This window comes from Lacerta agilis, chromosome 16 (genome assembly GCF_009819535.1).
Source record: "Lacerta agilis isolate rLacAgi1 chromosome 16, rLacAgi1.pri, whole genome shotgun sequence".
Classification (NCBI taxonomy): Eukaryota; Metazoa; Chordata; class Lepidosauria; order Squamata; family Lacertidae; genus Lacerta; species Lacerta agilis.
The window spans coordinates 25497973-25516320 of NC_046327.1; the positions used below are offsets into that span (position 1 = coordinate 25497973).

The 18348-nt window shown below is 44.9% G+C and overlaps 1 protein-coding gene across 6 annotated transcripts in view; it reads left to right on the plus strand.

The window, feature by feature from the left end:
- PTPN6 (protein tyrosine phosphatase non-receptor type 6) overlaps positions 1–17083 on the plus strand; it is a 36207-nt gene extending 19124 nt beyond the window's left edge. For 5 of the 6 annotated variants that reach the window (XM_033173372.1, XM_033173373.1, XM_033173374.1 and 2 more), the window contains 11 exons: positions 2187–2303; positions 4266–4379; positions 6029–6125; positions 6787–6857; positions 6952–7101; positions 8755–8886; positions 10848–11002; positions 12048–12115; positions 13960–14111; positions 15084–15172; positions 16569–17083. In XM_033173372.1, coding sequence (XP_033029263.1) covers positions 2187–2303; positions 4266–4379; positions 6029–6125; positions 6787–6857; positions 6952–7101; positions 8755–8886; positions 10848–11002; positions 12048–12115; positions 13960–14111; positions 15084–15172; positions 16569–16683 — 1260 coding nt within the window. In that variant the 3' untranslated portion in view covers positions 16684–17083. Of the gene's footprint in view, positions 1–2186; positions 2304–4265; positions 4380–6028; positions 6126–6786; positions 6858–6951; positions 7102–8754; positions 8887–10847; positions 11007–12047; positions 12116–13959; positions 14112–15083; positions 15173–16568 lie in introns of those variants that run through there. The other variant, XM_033173376.1, reaches the window with a different exon arrangement.
- The last annotated feature ends 1265 nt before the right edge of the window (positions 17084–18348 follow it).

The window sequence follows — 18348 nt, forward strand, 5'->3', positions numbered from 1 at the left end:
TGTGGAGAGGTGGCCAAGGGGCGGGGAAGAGACAGAAAACAACCTCCTTCCCATGAGCACCCTTCGGTGGCGTGTTTCTCTGTGTCATGGTCTCAAAATTAAGAGACAACCAGGAATCCAGTGAGCCTAATTAATTAATTAATTAATTAATTATAATCATTATTTTATTCATCACATTTGTCTGCCTCCCATCTTGGAATTTATATGAGGACTCCCCCTCCCCCCACTTATTATTTATTAAATTTGTATACCACCCTTCATCCATGGCTCTCAGGGCATTCCACAATATAAAAATACAATAAAAAAACACAGAATACATAAGAACAAAACCAAACCAACAATCCTCCCTCCCAAGGCCTTTGTAGACCAGGGGGTCTCAAGGCAGTTCGCAGAATGAAATCAAGATATAAAATCACAAATTGCCTAATAAAAATAAAAAACAGCAACCAATACTCCCCTCCACACACAAAAACAACAACAACACATTTTTAAATCGGATCAACCAAAGGTCTGGTTAAAAAGGAATGTTTTCACCTGGCGCCTAAAAGTGTATAATGAAGGTGCCAGGGGAATCCCTGGGGAGAGCATTCCACAAATGGGGAGCAACTGCAGAAAAGGCCCGTTCTTGTGTTGACACTCTCCGGACCTCTCAAGGAGGAGGCACATGAAAAAGGGCCTCATAAGATGATCTCAGGGTGCGGGCAGGTTCATATGGGAAGAGGTGGTCCTTGGGGTGTTGCAGTCCTAAGCCATTTAAGGTTTTATAGGTCAAAAGCAGCACCTTGAACTGGGCCCAGAAACTAATTGGTAGCCAGTGCAGTTGGACCTGGATCGGTGTAATATGCTCAAACTGTCTTGGCCCAGTGCCGAATTCTGCACTTCTCTCCTCAGCAACTCTGTGCAGTATGTTAAGATGAGATGGAGTCACTAGCTCAAGATAAAGCAGTAAGCTTTGTGGCTGATTAGGGATTTGAACCATCTCTTTCCAATCTAAGGCCGACATAGCCACCACACTGCATGAGATCTTCTCACTGCCCTTAAGTGCCTGTTGCTGCAGCTGGTTAGACATCCAAGCTGTGAGGGGAAATAGGATGGGCGTTAGATGAATGGGGCACTAACCAATGCAATTCTGGGCTGCATCAATAGGAGTATAGCATCTAGATCAAGGGAAGTAATAGTACCACTGTATTCCGCTCTGGTCAGACCTCACCTGGAATACTGTGTCCAGTTCTGGGCGCCACAGTTCAAGAAGGATACTGACAAGCTGGAAGGTGTCCAGAGCAGGGCAACCAAAATGGTCAAAGGCCTGGAAACGATGCCTTATGAGGAACGGCTTAGGGAGCTGGGTATGTTTAGCCTGGAGAAGAGAAGGTTAAGGGGTGATATGATAGCCATGTTCAAATATATAAAAGGATGTCATATAGAGGAGGGAGAAAGGTTGTTTTCTGCTGCTCCAGACAAGTGGACATGGGGCAATGGATTCAAACTACAAGAAAGAAGATTCCACCTAAACATTAGGAAGAACTTCCTGACAGTAAGAGCTGTTTGGCAGTGGAATTTGCTGCCAAGGAGTGTGGTGGAGTCTCCTTCTTTGGAGGTTTTTAAGCGGAGGCTTGACAGCCATCTGTCAGGAATGCTTTGATGGTGTTTCCTGCTTGGCAGGGGGTTGGACTGGATGGCCCTTGTGGTCTCTTCCAACTCTAGGATTCTATGATTCTAACCACCATGAAGTTCTTCTGAGGAAGCCCTGTTGAAATAAGAAAGCAGTACAGGCGCACACAGATCCATTTATGCAGGGATGACGTTCCGGGTCATTGTGCGTGTTGATGAAGCACACGTAATCCCGCCCCACCCCATTCCGCCTCAGTCCTTTCCTCTTCCGGTACAAAACATGGCGTGTGCATGCTCAGTCGTGTGTGCATCAAACACATTCAAAATGAGAGTTGCCTGTAGTGGTATTTTGAGACCTCCCAATTCACTTCAACAGCAGAAAGCCTTGGTAGATTCTGTCTCGTGTTAATTGGTGTATGCATGTTAAATGTGAGGGTTGTTACTTGCGACTGGTTCTGGTCATAACCTCCCAGAGCACTGGAAATATACCTGATCAGCAAAAAATTAATGCACGGGAGAAGCATGTTACATATATAAGGGACATGACTAATAATATATTTTTTATTTCCCTGCAGAAGGGGAAGTACACAATTGGGGGCACAGAGAGGTTTGGCAGCTTGGCTGACCTGGTGGAGCATTTTAAGAAGACAGGAATTGAAGAGGCATCTGGATCCTATCTGTATTTGAGACAGGTACTGATATAGATATACACAGAGAAGTGTAGACCATGTCTGCTTTACACATCCCATTTTATTTTCTCTCTTATTTATAAAGCTTGTTAGATGATTTCTCTAAAACAACTGGAGAAACACACAATTAATGAGAAAGAAATTAGACAATATTATTTGTTGGGGGCAAAACCCAGCATCCTCAAATTAAAAACAAAGTTTTTCTATCCCATGTTGTTATGTGATGTGGTCTGTGGAAAGTAATATGATGCATGTTTTTTGTTTGTTTTTAAGTCATCTCGGTTATATGGCTTTTCAAAAAATTTAAATATATATGGTTTGGGCCTAAACTTTTTTCCTTTAGCTGGATTTTTTTTTGGCAAGGGATTGTGATTGCGAAGCAGTTTGGGGAAATACGAGTAAATGGCTTAAATTTATTCAGTGAGACAGACAGATTTGGGGGGGGAAATTCTAATATATTTTTTTTAACTATGAAGTTATTCCTGCAGATGAGGAAGGGAAAAAGCTGCCACTTTTCCACAGCTTTCAAGTATTATTGTTATTTTTGTAAGAAGGATAATGCAGCAGAATCAAATTGGCAAACTGGAGTTATCTTAAAAACAGATTTTGTTAAAGCCAAGGGGGAATTTATCTAATACATAGGAAGTGTTGATGGCATTAGATCAGAAAGACTGTAGCTGTATCGAGAAACAGAATAAGGAAGTAGCAGAAGTAGAATATTGGTTTTGACTGTAGATCTGGAAAGTAGAAATACTAGTCTCTGATTAACTTTGAGAGGCTAATTTTCAGGTGGTATCAACATCTTTACAACATCTGGCGCTGTGTAGGATTTAACAAATTACTGCCATAGGTTCTGGGTACCATTAATAAAGGAACCTATTTGTATGCCTGGTGGAGTTGCCCTGTATAAGAAACTATGGACAATAATTTCATGAATTATGGTCACACATTACAGAATACCTCTGGAATAAACACCAAAACTGGTGAACAAATGATGTAGCAACCACAGTCACTTTAACAAAAAGAGGGGGTGGGCATGAGTATTTCAACAATTAAGAGTGAAGATATGGGACATAGCCTTAATGGGGAGAAACACTGTTTATATGAATTATGGGGTTAATGACCAAGAAGTTTCAAAGTAAGTCATGAATGCTTATTTATTTTTGGAGAGGTATTTAACATTTTTATGTCACTGTAGCAATGGCATAAAATGCTACAGTGACTGTGATAAGATAGTTTAATAAATTGCAACACATTATAAGATACAGTGTATGAATTTAGAAATAGTCTGTGACCCTTTATTCTTTTATGTGCTTTTTCCTTCAGTTTTTCTCTTACGGGTGAATTAAAATATTCATTTTAAAATACAGTCGTATTTGGCAGTCAAACAGAATCCGTTCCGGAAGTCCGTTCGACTTCCAATACGTTCGGAAACCAAAGCGCAGCTTCTGATTGGCTGCAGCAAGCTCCTGCAGCCAATCAGAAGCTGCAGAAGCCCCGTCGGATGTTCGGCTTCCAAAAATAGTTCGCAAACCGGAACAGTCACTCCCCCAGACCCCAGACAATGGGTTCCATCTGATTGGCTGATTCTGCTTCCCTCCTGGAGCCTGATTGGTCTGCTCCTGCAGGCCAACTAGGTTGGAGCATTCTCGGATCCTACCATCCTATTGTTCTAGGATCCAAGCTCAGTACATAACAACTCCCCAATTATATGATTCTATGTTCCCCTTCTCCCTCAACTGATCATTTCCCTCTCTCCTTGGTGGATGTTCCCCCATCCCCCGCTATTCCCTCTCCCAGCTCATGGGGAAAAGTAGCCGTCAAGCAAAGAGATAAGCAGCCCAGATTCTGGGTTTGTGAGTGGGAGAGCTCTGCTCCTTGGCCTGATCTTTTGTTCTTGTCTCCAGAGAGACCTCTGTTTGTTTCTCAAATTTCCCCTTCTTTCCTTTCCCCCCTTCCCGCTAGCCTTTCAATGCCACCCGGGTGAATGCAGCCGACATCGAGGACAGGGTACAGATGCTCAACAAGAGAAGCCAAGAGGAAGAGGCTGCCAAAGGAGGTTTCTGGGAGGAGTTCGATGTGAGTGGTGAACTGTGAAGCTTGCTCTTCCTCGTGATGCATTATGGGGTCTGGAACTCCCTACATAGTCCAAAGACCCCTGCCCTGATTCTTGGCTTATCCCCACCTCAGCTGGGTGTGGTGCACTCATGCATTCACAAGACCTTATTGTTTTGATCGCTAGCATTTTTAGAATGCATTCATGTATAAAGTCATTTGCATCCTGACATAACCTAAGAAAAGTTAAAGCAGTTTACAATAATACCTCTATATTATAAAAACATAGAAAAGAATTGAAATCGGAGGGCATCAACTAACTGCGATGGAGAGATGTATTCTTAATTGCTTGCAGAAGCCAAGTGGAATAGAAAAGTTTTCGGCAGGAGTTTGAAGGATAAAGCAGAAGACACTTGCTGAAACTCTTAATGGGAGAGCATTGCATAGGACTAGGCCAACGACACTAAAGTCTATTTTGTGTTGATTAGGGCTGGGCAATATGTGTTCAACTTCATGATATATCACCAGCTAAACATTACAATATACTGATATATCACAATGTCTGAAATAAGGATAGAGCACTAGCTAGCTTCACGGTTTTCCCCACATTGTGACTTTTGCATAGTGCCGCACGCGCACGGACGCACACACGCACACACACACACACACACACACACACAATAAGTTGCTATACATTGTCAGGTCAAAAATTATTTCAAAAACCAATTTCATGATATAGACTTGAAATTGGTTTTGGACGATATATTGCCAAGCCCTAACACACATCATGATTTGTGATATATTGCCAGGTCAAAAACTATGTAACCAATACCACAGTATGGGACTTTAATCTGGTTTGGGACGATATATTGATATACTGTATTGCAGGGGCAGAGCAAGGGCGGGGCGTTGGGGGCGGTTCACCCCATGTTGCACCCTGGAGGGGGTGACACTCGGGGCCCCGCCCCTGCAACCAATGACTCCCAAGCCGAGCCCCGCTGCCTGGCAAAAGCTTGATCAGCGCGGCAGCAGCTGGCTTGCTCGCACGGCCGGCACACGCTTTGCTAAGTTCTCCCTTCCTGCTGGGCCCTGGGCGGAGCCGCGGAGGCAAGGGGCGGGCCAGCGAGGGGCATCACGCCCGTGCGTTGTGACGTCATGTCGCACGACGCATGCATCAGGATGCATGCACGCTGCGGAGCGGCACCCCGCCCCGGGGAGTGCCTCTGCATTTGCCGCCCCGGGCAGCCAAGTGGCTCCGTTCGCCACTGCTGTATTGTCCAGCCCTAGTGTTGATGTCAAGTGAGCCTTGCCAACTTGGGAGACAACCACACAACAGTGCTGGAGATTATCTCACTGTCACCGATGTGTATGGCACATCCAAAAACACCTCCCCCGAGACACTTATTTAAATTTTGATGCAAGAGTGGGAGGTGTGGGTGAGGGTAAACTTGGATGCTTCCTCATGCTTGAGAGATGTTTCCTGTTGGTCACTTCCTGTTCCTGAGGGAGGTTGCCTGTGCCTCCTGCCTCCAATCCACAGGCAAGCGCTAACAGCACCTCTCAGCAATCCCATGGACAAGCTGAACCCACGAATCCCAGTTTTTTTAGATCTCTTTCTCTCCTCCAGCTGTAAGCCCTTATTAAACACTCCTCCGTGCCTCTTCCCCTTTCAGAGCTTGCAGAAACAAGAGACGAAGAACTTGTATGATCGGCATGAGGGCCAAAGACCAGAAAACAAGGGCAAGAACCGCTACAAGAACATTTTGCCATGTGAGTCTGGAGTTCCACCTATCATCTTGACCCAGAGGCTGGGCCTAAACAGGCCACAGAATCAGGTGGCAGAGGAGTCTGAGGCAGTGCTTTTTTTCAGCCAGAACTCAGTTCCGGCACCTCTCAGGTGGGCACCATTGCCATTCTAGGAGAATGAGGGAGGTGTTCATGGTGAGTTCTGGCCCCTCTTTTTCTAGAAAAATAGCACTGGTCACAGGGCACATGCTGCCACCTCTGTTTCCATCTTGGGCCCTGAAGAGAGTGGATTGCATAGGGCAGGGGTGGCCAACTTCCAAGAGACTGTGATCTACTCACAGAGTTAAAAACTGGCAGTGATCTACCCCCTTTTTTGGGGGGGGGGGTTCATGTAAAAGTTGTTAAGCTTCTTTTGGGAAGAGGAAAGCGACATTGAGCTTTTTTTTTTAGGAAGGAAAGCCCTATTTTTGGTGGTTCGGGTCATTTTAGGGGTGCAGGGCAAAGATGTTGAGCTTTTTTTAGGGGAGCCAAAGTTTTTTTAGCTTCTTTGGGGGCAGCCACTGATCTACCGGTGATCTACCACAGACATCCAGTGATCTACTGGTAGATCACAATCTACCTGTTGGACATGCCTGGCATAGGGCATTCCTTAGAGACATACTAACTGTGCTGCCTCCTGTTTTAGTTGACCACTCTCGAGTCATCCTCCAAGACAGAGACCCTGGGTCAGATTATATAAATGCCAACTACATCAAGGTGAGCAGCTGAGTCATGTCTTCCAGAAAGAAGGGTGGTGGTGGTGGATTTTCGCTCCAGGCACTTTATATTTTACCTGTTTTCTCACTCGCAGAACAAGCTATTCAGCCCTGAGGAATGCAGCAAAACTTACATTGCCAGCCAAGGTTGCCTGGATGCCACCACCAACGATTTCTGGCAGATGGTGTGGCAAGAAAACTCACGAATCATTGTGATGACCACTCGAGAAGTGGAGAAAGGAAGGGTAAGGAGGGCCAAGGGGGGGGGGACATTCCTCTCCATCCGTTCCTCCACCTTCCCAGCATACATTACATCTTTCTTCCTCAGTCTTCATCTCCTCCGAGGTTGTGAGAAACTCGTTGAAAGATTTCTAGGGCGGAAGGTGCTGCCAAACATTCCACACAAATGATGTACAACAGCCAATTTCTTTGCTGCAAAGCAGTGTAGGGAGAGGTGGGAAAGTGGATGTTGGGGGGGCACGGGGTTTTTCAGTGGGGGGAACAACCAGGACTGTGGAAAGATGCAAACCAAGAGCCAAGAGAAGAATGGAGTGGTTCTCCCTGTCAGATGGTGTAGGCCTTTTTGATGGTGGTCCCACATTTGCGAAATGCCGTCCCTGGTGAGGTGTGCTTGCTGTGATGAATCAGATCTAAGTTAGGGGATGTTCAGAAACCCACTGTGTTTTAGGAGTTAATGGGCACCCCAGTTTGAGTGGCAGATACCCCTTGGGAGGCAGGACATTCCGCTCTTTAAAAGGAGAGAGCAGCCGTTAGAGAGAGGAGAGTGGTGACTGGAAGAAGGAGGGTGTGGGGCCAGGTTAGGTTAGGTTAGGATCGTTGAAGATGTGTATATGTTGCTGAAAGAAAGAGTTTACACTGTTATGAAACTAAGCTTATGAACCATCACTGAAACCGTTATGTTCTGTAAGAAATAAAGACCTCTTATTGTTGAGCTAAGAAAATATCGTCGTTCATTTGGTCCAGCGAGTTATATAGGCTCTTGAGGAGGTGAACTCAGGGAAAGGACAAAACTAACCTGAAGGGGGATAGTTTGTGTCTTGGAGTTCCCTCAGGAGGGGCTAGCAGGCAGAAACCCTGGTATTGCCACAGAGTTGCTAAGAGGGCTTAGCTAACTGATATAGTGAGGGGATCTAATAAAGAGAGACCCCGAACTGTAGGCAAAGGAGAGGTTAACCCCTGAAGCCCAGAGCAGAGGATATAACCGGCCACGGCCGCTGGACAGGAAAACTCCTGTTACTAAGAGATTCCCAGATTATTAATAAAAGGGAATTGAAATAACAGACGGACCTCAGAGGGATAGGTGGGGTGCATTGTAATTTGACCCAGAACACCTGATTAAAAATTCACTTAGTAACGAGGGGAGAGTCTGAAGAAGTGTGCATGCACACGAAAGCTCATACCAAGAACAAACTCAGTTGGTCTCTAAGGTGCTACTGGAAAGAATTTCCTATTTTGTTTCATCCTCAGGTGGTTATTTTGGTAGATTTCCTTCCAGGTTTTGCTTTAGGTGAAGAGGGCAGCTGTGATCTTCTTCCCACTTTCTTTTTTTGGGGAGGTATTTAAACTTTATTGATTTTTTAAGTATACATCACAATTATCATTTTCCATCAGTGATGTACATAAGAAGAAGAAGAAGAAAGGCTTAGATGTTGAAAATGAAATAAAATTATATAGTAAAGTAGTAAGACTTCCCTCTACCCAAACATGGGTCCCCTACAATTCTATATTACCGTAATTGTATATTGAATAACATCTAGCATATACTTATCCAATACATCCATAAGTTATGTCACCTTGCAGGAGTCATTCAAGGCCTGCCAAAGATTCCAGATGTTCCCACTGTCACCCATCAAAACCTGCTTTCTGTTTCCTAACAGAACAAATGTGTCCCTTACTGGCCAGAGGTGGGCAGCAGCAAAGAGTACGGGCCGTACATTGTGGAAAACATCGGAGAACATGATGCCTTAGAATATAAACTCCGACAGCTCTGCCTTTCATCAGTCCACAATGTGAGTACACCAAGCCTGGAGAACGTCCAATTACCGTATTTTTCGCTCCATAGGATGCACCTCGTTTTTAGAGGAGGAAACAAGGGGAAAAATATTTTTCTGGTTTTCCTCCTCTAAAAGCCCTGGGGTTTTTTGAGGATCAGCTAAAAGTTTTGCAGCTTTTTTGCAAAGGGAAAAGCCCTGGTTTCTTCAGGATCAGCTAAATGTTTTGCAGCTTCTTTTGCAAAGGGGGAAAAGCAAAGAGGAAAAGCCCCGTTTTTATGGGGTTTAACTCACATTTCTGCAGCTACTAAAGGAAAGGGAGCCTTTTCTACAGTTTCCAGACAGATAATCTAATCAGCCAGTCACATGTCGCTGGGGAAACAAACAACTTCCCTCTGCAGCACATTAAGCAATGGAGGGTGGGGCTGAAAGGGAGCCGGGACTCTTATCTCTCTCCCGATCTCTTGCTGATCAGCTGCTGAGCAGGGCCCTTTCAACACCCCCTTTTCCCTTTGTAAAATAAAAAGTATGATCCTCTTTTGGCCCCTGGGCAATTCAGCTCCAGGGACCGCCATTCGCTCCATAAGACGCACAGATATTTCCCCTTACCTTTTAGGAGGAAAAAAGTGCGTCTTATGGGGCGAAAAATATGGTACTACTATTATCGCTACCAGGGCTGTCTTTAGCATATGTGCCGCCGGGGTGCAAAGATCCACCCAGCGCCCCCAAACTTAGTTTAGCTGCCCCCAAATTAACTTCTATTGAGCTTTTCTTGGGAGGGGGAAGGCAAAGTTGTTGACCTTTTTTTGGGGGGGGAATCACTCACCTGCAACAACAACACTACGGAGTAACAGAGTGACAGGGGTGGGGGTGGGACTTTCGCTCCATTGCTTTTCACTGCCGCCAATCGAGAGGGACCGGTATACAGTAGGTATACATTTGGCTCCCCCCAGAATTCAGCACCCCTTGCATACCTGGACGGCCCTGATCGCTACAAATATTGATGATGAAAATAAGGACCTGCAGGAAAAAAATATCCCAGCATTTTGCCTGACCCCTGGATGTTTGCTATTCCATCTCCATCTCTGGCACACAATCTACTCATACTTTTAATATTTTAAAAGTATATAAAATTTGTAAAGTATGTTAAAATTTGCAAAGTTATTTTTTCTTTGTGAAAAATTAATAAATAAGTTAAAAAAACAACGAAACAAAAACACTGGGGTGATGCCAGCTGCATCCTCTGTAATAACAGAGCACATGAATCATATATATTCTACAAAAAACAATTGGTAGTTCCCTGAAATGTCTGCTGCTGGTTCTGCGTTTTCTCTTTCTTCCTCCACCCCACCCCACAATGCCTCTGTGGGCAACTTCTTTCGTTTTTCTCCGAGTGACTCCGGAGGTTCAGATTTCCATTCTTACCATTTTCACCTGAACATCTTCGTGAATCTGGGACCTCAAGGGTTGCAACACTGACGCACCAGGGCAATTACAGCAGACAGACAAATTGCATCTTAACACGTGAAGCTCCCCTAATAGCCAATATGTGGAGACAGCAGAAATCTGCTTGGCACCACCAGGCTCTTCATATGGACTTCATCTGGCTGGTTAGGGCAGTTGGGAGGGTGGCATAAGTCATGTGGAGAGAAGGGTCACATCCAGTCTAAAATTCTCCTCTTGAAATGAAAGCCTCTTATGGGGCTTGTGCAGGAGAACTTGCTTGCGGACTGTCCCTCGGGGGTCTGATTTGTCTGTCTCCCCTCTCTGGAGACAGTCATCAAAGCCTCTGGGAGACAGACAGAGAGCTAGGCCAATCTCATTCCTCCAGCCATCAGGACTGGGAGTTAGGAGAGGGTTGGGGTATTTTCTCTGACTGTAAGCGTGATGGGAGAGAACAAGCTGGTGGGTTGAAGGATAGACAAAGGAGTTGCAGGCATGAACCCACATGAGGGTGTGATGTTGTTGCCCCCTGCCAGAGTGAGGCTGTGCGAGACATCTGGCATTACCAATACCTGAGCTGGCCTGACCATGGAGTGCCCAGTGAGCCTGGAGGAGTTCTGGGCTTTCTTGACCAAGTCAATCAGAAGCAAGAGAGCATCCCTGGAGCTGGACCCATTATAGTTCATTGCAGGTGAGTGAGTTGGCACCATTGTTAATTCACTGCTAGATATGCGGCAAACAGAAATCTATTCTCTAATGATCAGCAAAATAAACTGGGAAAATAAACCAGCGATAAATTTTGGCACCTGCTCATAAGTCTTAATAGGTATATTCCACAAGAAGCGCTGGTCGCTGCTATTTTATTTTTTATTGGGAATAGCTTTTTATTGGGCTTTATAATAGGAATAATAAATAATACAAATAAACAGACCAAGTCTTCTCATGCCATTTGCATATCACAAAAATAGTATAACAAATCTGCAGTGATATCTGCAAAATTTGGTTCATTATTAGTGGTCAATGTATAAGTTCTTGGTTCATGAACTTGGTTTAAACAAAAACAAATATGAAACAGGACAGAAGAAAATAAACAGATAACGTTCAACATCGCGTAGCCTAATCAGGATCTCTTGTGGTTGTGCTTAGATCAAGTATGAGTAATAGTCACTTTTCCTCTTGTGTTACCAATGAAACAAAAAAAGTGTTGGTATATTAATGAACATGGGGGGGGGGGTTTCAAAGCGAATATAATAATTTATGTTTAAATTTAGATCAACCAGATTGAGCCTAATTCTGATGGGGGAGGGATTTTTCATTTTCTGGAATACTGCCATATGCTATGAAATTAAACTACACCAGGGTAAAGCCATCTTCTTTGATCTGTCCAAATGTCAACTGTAGTTTGTTTGTTAATCTCTCAAGCAGGGATGTTTACTTAAAATAATTTTTCCAAAAGGACAAGGCCAATTCATGGAGGGCGGTGGATCTATCAGCAACCACTAGCCATAAGAGCTAAGTGAAACCTCCCTATATAGAGGCAATATGTACCTACGTATTGGATGTTGGGGGCACAAAGGCAACCTGGGAAGGGAAATGCAGATGTCCAGAGACTGCTGCTCTAGCCACAGTCTTGGACTAACTGCAGCTTGGTAGGTTCTAGCAAGGGAAGCCTTGTCTGTTTTCTGCATGTAGAACATACTGCCACATATCTCCCTAATCTCCATCTCTCCCTACAGTGCTGGGATTGGTCGCACCGGTACCATCATAGTCATCGATATGATTGTGGATTTGATCTCCATAAAAGGTTAGGTCACTTCTTGTTTTGCATCCTGGTGGCCATTTTATTCCTTGGTCCCTCTTTCCCGCTGGCCAGGGTTAAGATCCTTGCCTTCCTGGTCACGTAGGTGGGAAATGAGAACAGCCAAAGCCTGTCCCGTAAATGACACAGGACCTCCCATCCCTCATTTGCCCTCTTGAGTAGCAAGGGTGAATTAAAACCCAGTACAAATTACATTGGGACGTGGGTGGCGCTGTGGGTTAAACCACAGAGCCTAGGGCTTGCCGATCAGAAGGTCAGTGGTTCAAATCCCCACGACGGGGTGAGCTCCTGTTGCTCCGTCCCAGCTCCTCCCCACCTAGCAATTCGAAAGCACGTCGAAGTGCAAGTAGATAAATAGGTACCGCTCCGGCGGGAAGGTAAACAACGTTTCTGTGTGCTGCTCTGGTTCACCAAAAGCAGCTTAGTCATGCTGGCCACATGACCCGGAAGCTGTACGCCGGCTCCTTTGGCCAGTAAAGTGAGATGAGTGACTGGACCGAACGGTCAGGGGTCCCTTTACCTTTACAAATTACATTATAACCATGAACTAAAACCAATAATCAATAGCAAACTAACAATGTAACAGCACAGCAGGAGGGGAGGAAGCCTGGGTAAAGATGTGCTTCTTCTTCTTCTTCTTCTTCTTCTTCTTCTTCTTCTTCTTCTTCTTCTTCTTCTTCTTCTTCTTCTGTATTCTTTATTGAAAAGTACAAAAAGTACAAAATTACAAGTGCACAGAGGAAAATAAGACTCAAAGAAGAAGAAACAAGAAATAGTACCCATGTAGAAAACAAAACAGAACAACAAAAAATATATTGTGTACATTACAAAAGGGGGGATTGTTATTGTAGGTAACCAGATATTGTTAAATTTGTCCATGGCAAGTCTACGTTTGTACACAACTTGTTCATTTGTATTGAGTTTGTACATATCTTCAGTCATTAAAGGGATCCTCATCTTTATTTTTCCAGTTCATCAATACCTGTCTTTTTGCCGTACAAAGGCAGTGGGGAGTCCATTCATATTGTCCCTTTCTTAGATTCCATGTCTTAGGTATATAACTCAAAAGGACACTTTCCTCTGCAAATTTAAGATTGTTCCGTACAGTCATGTTGATCATCTCTACTACCTTCTGCCAGAAATTTTTTCAATGTAGGACATTGTACAAACATACGTTTTAGGGAAGCATTATCCCATCTCCAGCAGCTAGGTGTCTTCAATAGGTGTATCTCGACCATTCATGGACAAGCGTTGAGCTCAGTGAGAGACTTGGGCACATGTCTAAAGCTGCTACCAGCTCTGGGAGGAAGCACAAATGAATTCAGCAGGACCTACTTCTGAGTAAGCATGCATAGGATTGGGTTGCACATCCTTCCTAATGAAATCAGTGGGACATAAACATGCTTTGCTGGATCATGGCCAGTGTTATTCCTATGCTTGCTACAGAATATTTTATTACGGAATGTGATGTTGTTTTATATTTCATAATTTATATGTTGCTTTGAGCGCCATGTGGAAGGAAAAATAAAACAAAGACAGCAATCCCACGCATGCTTACTTGGGAGCAAGCCCTGTTTTATTCAGTGCCACTTGCTTACGATTGGCCTGTAAGTCTTGAACGACTTCTTCCCCCTTTTATTTATTACACTTTAGAATCAAAGTTGGAAGGAATCCTGAGGATCATCTAGTCCAACCCCCTGCAAAGCAGGAATATGCAGCAGCCCCATGCGGGGATTGAACCTGCAACCTTGGTGCTAGCAGCACCACACTCTAACCAACTGAGCTATCCACATTTTGCCTCCCACGTTTTCTTCCTCATTCTGTCCCAGGGTTTGACTGTGATATCGACATCCCAAAGGCCATTCAGATGGTTCGCTCCCAGCGCTCAGGCATGGTGCAGACCGAAGCACAGTACAAGTTCATCTACATGGCTATCTGCCAGTTCATAGACACCACTAAGAAGAAGCTGGATGTTATGCAGGTATGGGACTGGCATGAGGTGGTCACTATCATTAGTATATTCTCCTTTACGGAAGATGCCCCACATCCTCAAGGAGATCATAGTTGGGACGCGGGTGCCGCTGTGGTCTAAATCACTGAGCCTCTTGGGCTTGCTGATCGGAAGGTCGGCAGTTCAAATCCCCGTGACGGGGTGAGCTCCCGTTGCTCTGTCCCAGCTCCTTCCAATCTAGCAGTTCGAAAGCACACCAGTGCAAGTAGATAAATAGGTACAGCTGTGGCGGGAAGGTAAATGGCACTCTGGTTTCCGTCATGGTGTTCCGTTGCGCCAGAAGCGGTTTAGTCATACTGGCCACATCCCCGGAAAAGCTGTCTGCAGACAAACGCCGGCTCCCTCGGCCTGAAAGCGAGATGAGCGCCACAACCCCATAGTCACCTTTGACTGGATCAAACCATCTAAGGGTCCTTTACCTTTACCTTTTACCTAGCTGGGTGACACACCTCTTCTGGCAATGTTGCTGGGGACAGACATTCAGATTCCAGCACCTGGTATAATTAGGCATTGCACAGTGTACCCCAAGTGTGTGTGTGTGTGCGCGTGCGCATGCACAATCCCTGTGTGATCCAGCTATACACTTGCTAGGAATGGCATGACCATTTTGGTCTGCATTTGACTCAGTGGTAAGCATCTGCCAATGCCCTGGAGACCTGCTGGCCCAGAGTTACAGCAAGAAGAGAAGGATTTCACCCAAAGGTAGCAGATCAGGCAGTGTGGGGAGGAGAAAGGGGGAATGGCTTGCTACTTCTGCCTCCCCCCCCCCCCCGGTTGCACCTGCAGCTTTGCCTCTTACCTTCTCCTTCCTGACTAAATGGGGCCCCTCACTGTGCAAGGAAATAGTGCATTGCGCCAAGGACCACAACACCACTGTGCTCCATGCCATAAATCCCCTTATAGAGAGATTTATACATATATTTCTCTCTCTCTCTGCTGCAGACTACGAAAGGAAAACCAAGTGAATCTGAATATGGGAATATAACCTACCCACCCGCACAGAAGATAAAGGCTTCACGGAAATCCTCTAAGTAAGAACACAACCATGGCAGCCGTTAGAGCATCTCTCTCAGTTGTAACTATCTCACGGTGTGGATAAATAGAACATTGGCGAAGGCAACCTGTAATGTTTTTGGAGTGGTGGTGTTTTAGGAATGACATTCCTGTCCTCCTTCCAAGCACATTTAACATGCTTCTCCCTTTGGCCAGCTCAAAAACGTGCACAAAATCCAGCTTTGAAATCTGCCCCCCCCCCAGCATCACTCAGTTTAAGAGGGACTCAAAGGAATGGCAGACAATCAGCACCCCTCTGGATCCACAGAACACTTTAGCATCAATTTTCCACAACATTTCTCTGTTTATGTTATTCATTTAGCTGCTGAAAGGTTAGCCTCCTGTTTATCTGAGCTGCTTAAAAAAAGTGGAAAAACCATGAGTGCCAAATTGGCCCAGCGACTGTGGGTGCCCGGGGTCTTGGGTGCCATGCGGTGTGCATGGCCCTGGCACCAACAGTTGTGGATGCACAGCCCCTTCATGGGGAATTTTGTGGGTGCTCAGGCACCCAGGGAGTTGGCACCTATGGTCCACTTGAAGTTTGAGTGCAAGGGTAAGGACTAGCCCATTTTCACAGCATGTAAAGCAAATTGCTGATTCAGATGCTGACTCAGCAGTATGTGTGCCAGCACCAAGCTGCAAAGCTGAGTTCATGCAACAACCTGCTGTGATAGCATTATTATTATTATTATTATTATTATTATTATTATTATTATTATTACAATTTATATACCACCCTTTATCAAAAGGTCCCAGGGCAGCATACATGTTACGGAGCATAATAATAAAAACATATTGCAAAGCACAATCCTAGACAGCATAATGATAAAATAATCATAATAACAGTCCCTGACCCACAATGTCATCTCTCAGATGGGTCCAAGGGGACATGGCATGATGCACAATTTCAGTGATCAGTTTCTGCTGTTTTCAGTAGCGTTTTACGGAAATACATATTGCCATATATTTCCCTGATATTTTAAGAGATGGCAAGAGTTTGGATTTGGATTTGATATCCCGCTTTATCACTATCCGAAGGGGTCTCAAAGCGGCTAACATTCTCCTTTCCCTTCCTCCCCCACAACAAACACTCTGTGAGGTGAGTGGGGCTGAGAGACTTCAGAGAAGTGTGACTAGCCCAAGGTCACCCAGCAGCTGCATGTGGAGGAGCGGAGACACGAACCCGGTTCACCAGATTACGAGTCTACCGCTCTTAACCACTACACCACACTGGCCATGGCTTGGCCTTACGTGTTAGCCACCCCCACCAGTGCTTCCTTCCTCCATCCCTCCCTCCCCTCCTTTATTCTAGGTTCCGTTGGCGTTAAGAGCGCTCATGCTGCTTTCTGTTTTTCCCTTTCTCCTTTTTCACAGGCAAAAGGATGAAGCAACCCTGTATGAGAATTTAGGCAAAAAAGAGGAAAAGGGGCAAAAGCAGTGGCCTTCGGGGAAGGAGAAGAAATCAAAGGGCTCTCTGAAGAAAAAATAATGCCCTAGATTATTCCACCTGCCTGGCTCCATTCACAGCAGACACAAATTGTCTACCCCACCCCCACCCCCCGCTGGAAACTTCCTCCGAAAGGTTTACTGAGCTATGGAGGGTTAGCCAACACATTTGGGTGCCTGAAGTGGGAAATCCAGATGTCACCTTTCCATTCGCCTCCTACTAATGAATGCAATTCTTCCTGCTTCTCCTATGACCCAACATACTAATCCCATACACCTCTTGGACTCCCCAGTGCACTTGCAAATTCATTAGGCTTTCCAGCCTTTACCTTTTCTAAAAGGCAGTTTTTGAATGCTTGAAACATGCCCCAACCACCATTAAAGTCCAAACCATAACAATTATTGGGGGAGGGCTGTAGGTCAGCGGTAGGACACCTGCTTTGTGTGCAGAAAATCCCAAATTTAATCCCTGGCATCTCCTGATGGGGCTGGAAGAGACCCCTCTCTAAATTCCTGGAGACCAGCTTCCAGCCAGTGTTGACAATTCTTAGCTTAGATGCAGAGCCAGATTAAGACCTTTAGAGGCCCCAAGCACTTAAAAATTTTTGGTGCCTATATATATATATATATATATATATATATATATATATATATATATATATGTGTGTGTGTGTGTGTGTGTGTGTGTGTGTGTGTGTGTGTGTGTGTATATGTGTATATATATACACACACACACACACACACACACACACACACAATAATAATAATAAACCATAAAATAAAATTTTACTTTTAGAACTGAAACAAAACCTACAGTAAGATGGAAAACAATGCTTGTTTTTGTACACTTCCACTTTATTTATATTTTGGGGAGGGAATCTACTTTTTCTAACTGCAAAGACTTTGTTCAGATCCTCAAAACTAATATTATGCAGCAGATCTGTTATATACTTCGTAGAGATAAGGTATCCAGCCTGCCTTATTGCATAGTTGTTCAGCTGGGATTTTTAACTGAAAAAAATGAATGCTCAGCTGAGCAATTTGTGACCATTAAAGTTAAAAATCTGGCAGTGGAAAATTTCCCTTTCCTTGATGCCCTAACCACAGGCTTATTTTGCTTAATGGTGAGTCAAGCCCTGGCTAGATGGACAAATGGTCGGCTAATTCAGAGCTTTCCACTGTTGCCATGACCCTAAAATAAGATTCCAAGCGCAGGTCCTTATGGGACTGCCTAATTTTTACACGGGGTCCCTTCAAAACCACCGTCCTAGTTACCACTCTGTTCTGTGATGTGTTGGCTAGTTTTGTTGTCGTTCTTAATGCAAAAGTGACATGGATTAATGCGCTTTGAGCTCTGCCTAGCACAGAATCTGTGCTTTTTGCTGTGCCATCTACCACTGCAAGATTTGATTTGATGATGGGTTTATTTCTGGGACAAGGACGCAGGCGGCACTGTGGGTTAAACCACAGAGCCTAGGGCTTGCTGATCGGAAGGTTGTCGGTTCGAATCCCTGCGATGGGGTGAGCTCCCATTGCTTGGTCCCAGCTCCTGCCCACCTAGCAGTGTGAAAGCATATCAAAGTGCAAGTAGATAAATAGGTACCGCTCCGGCGGGAAGGTAAACGGCGTTTCTGTGTGTTGCTCTGGTTCACCAGAAGCAGCTTAGTCATACTGGCCACATGACCCGGAAGCTTCTGCGGACAAACAC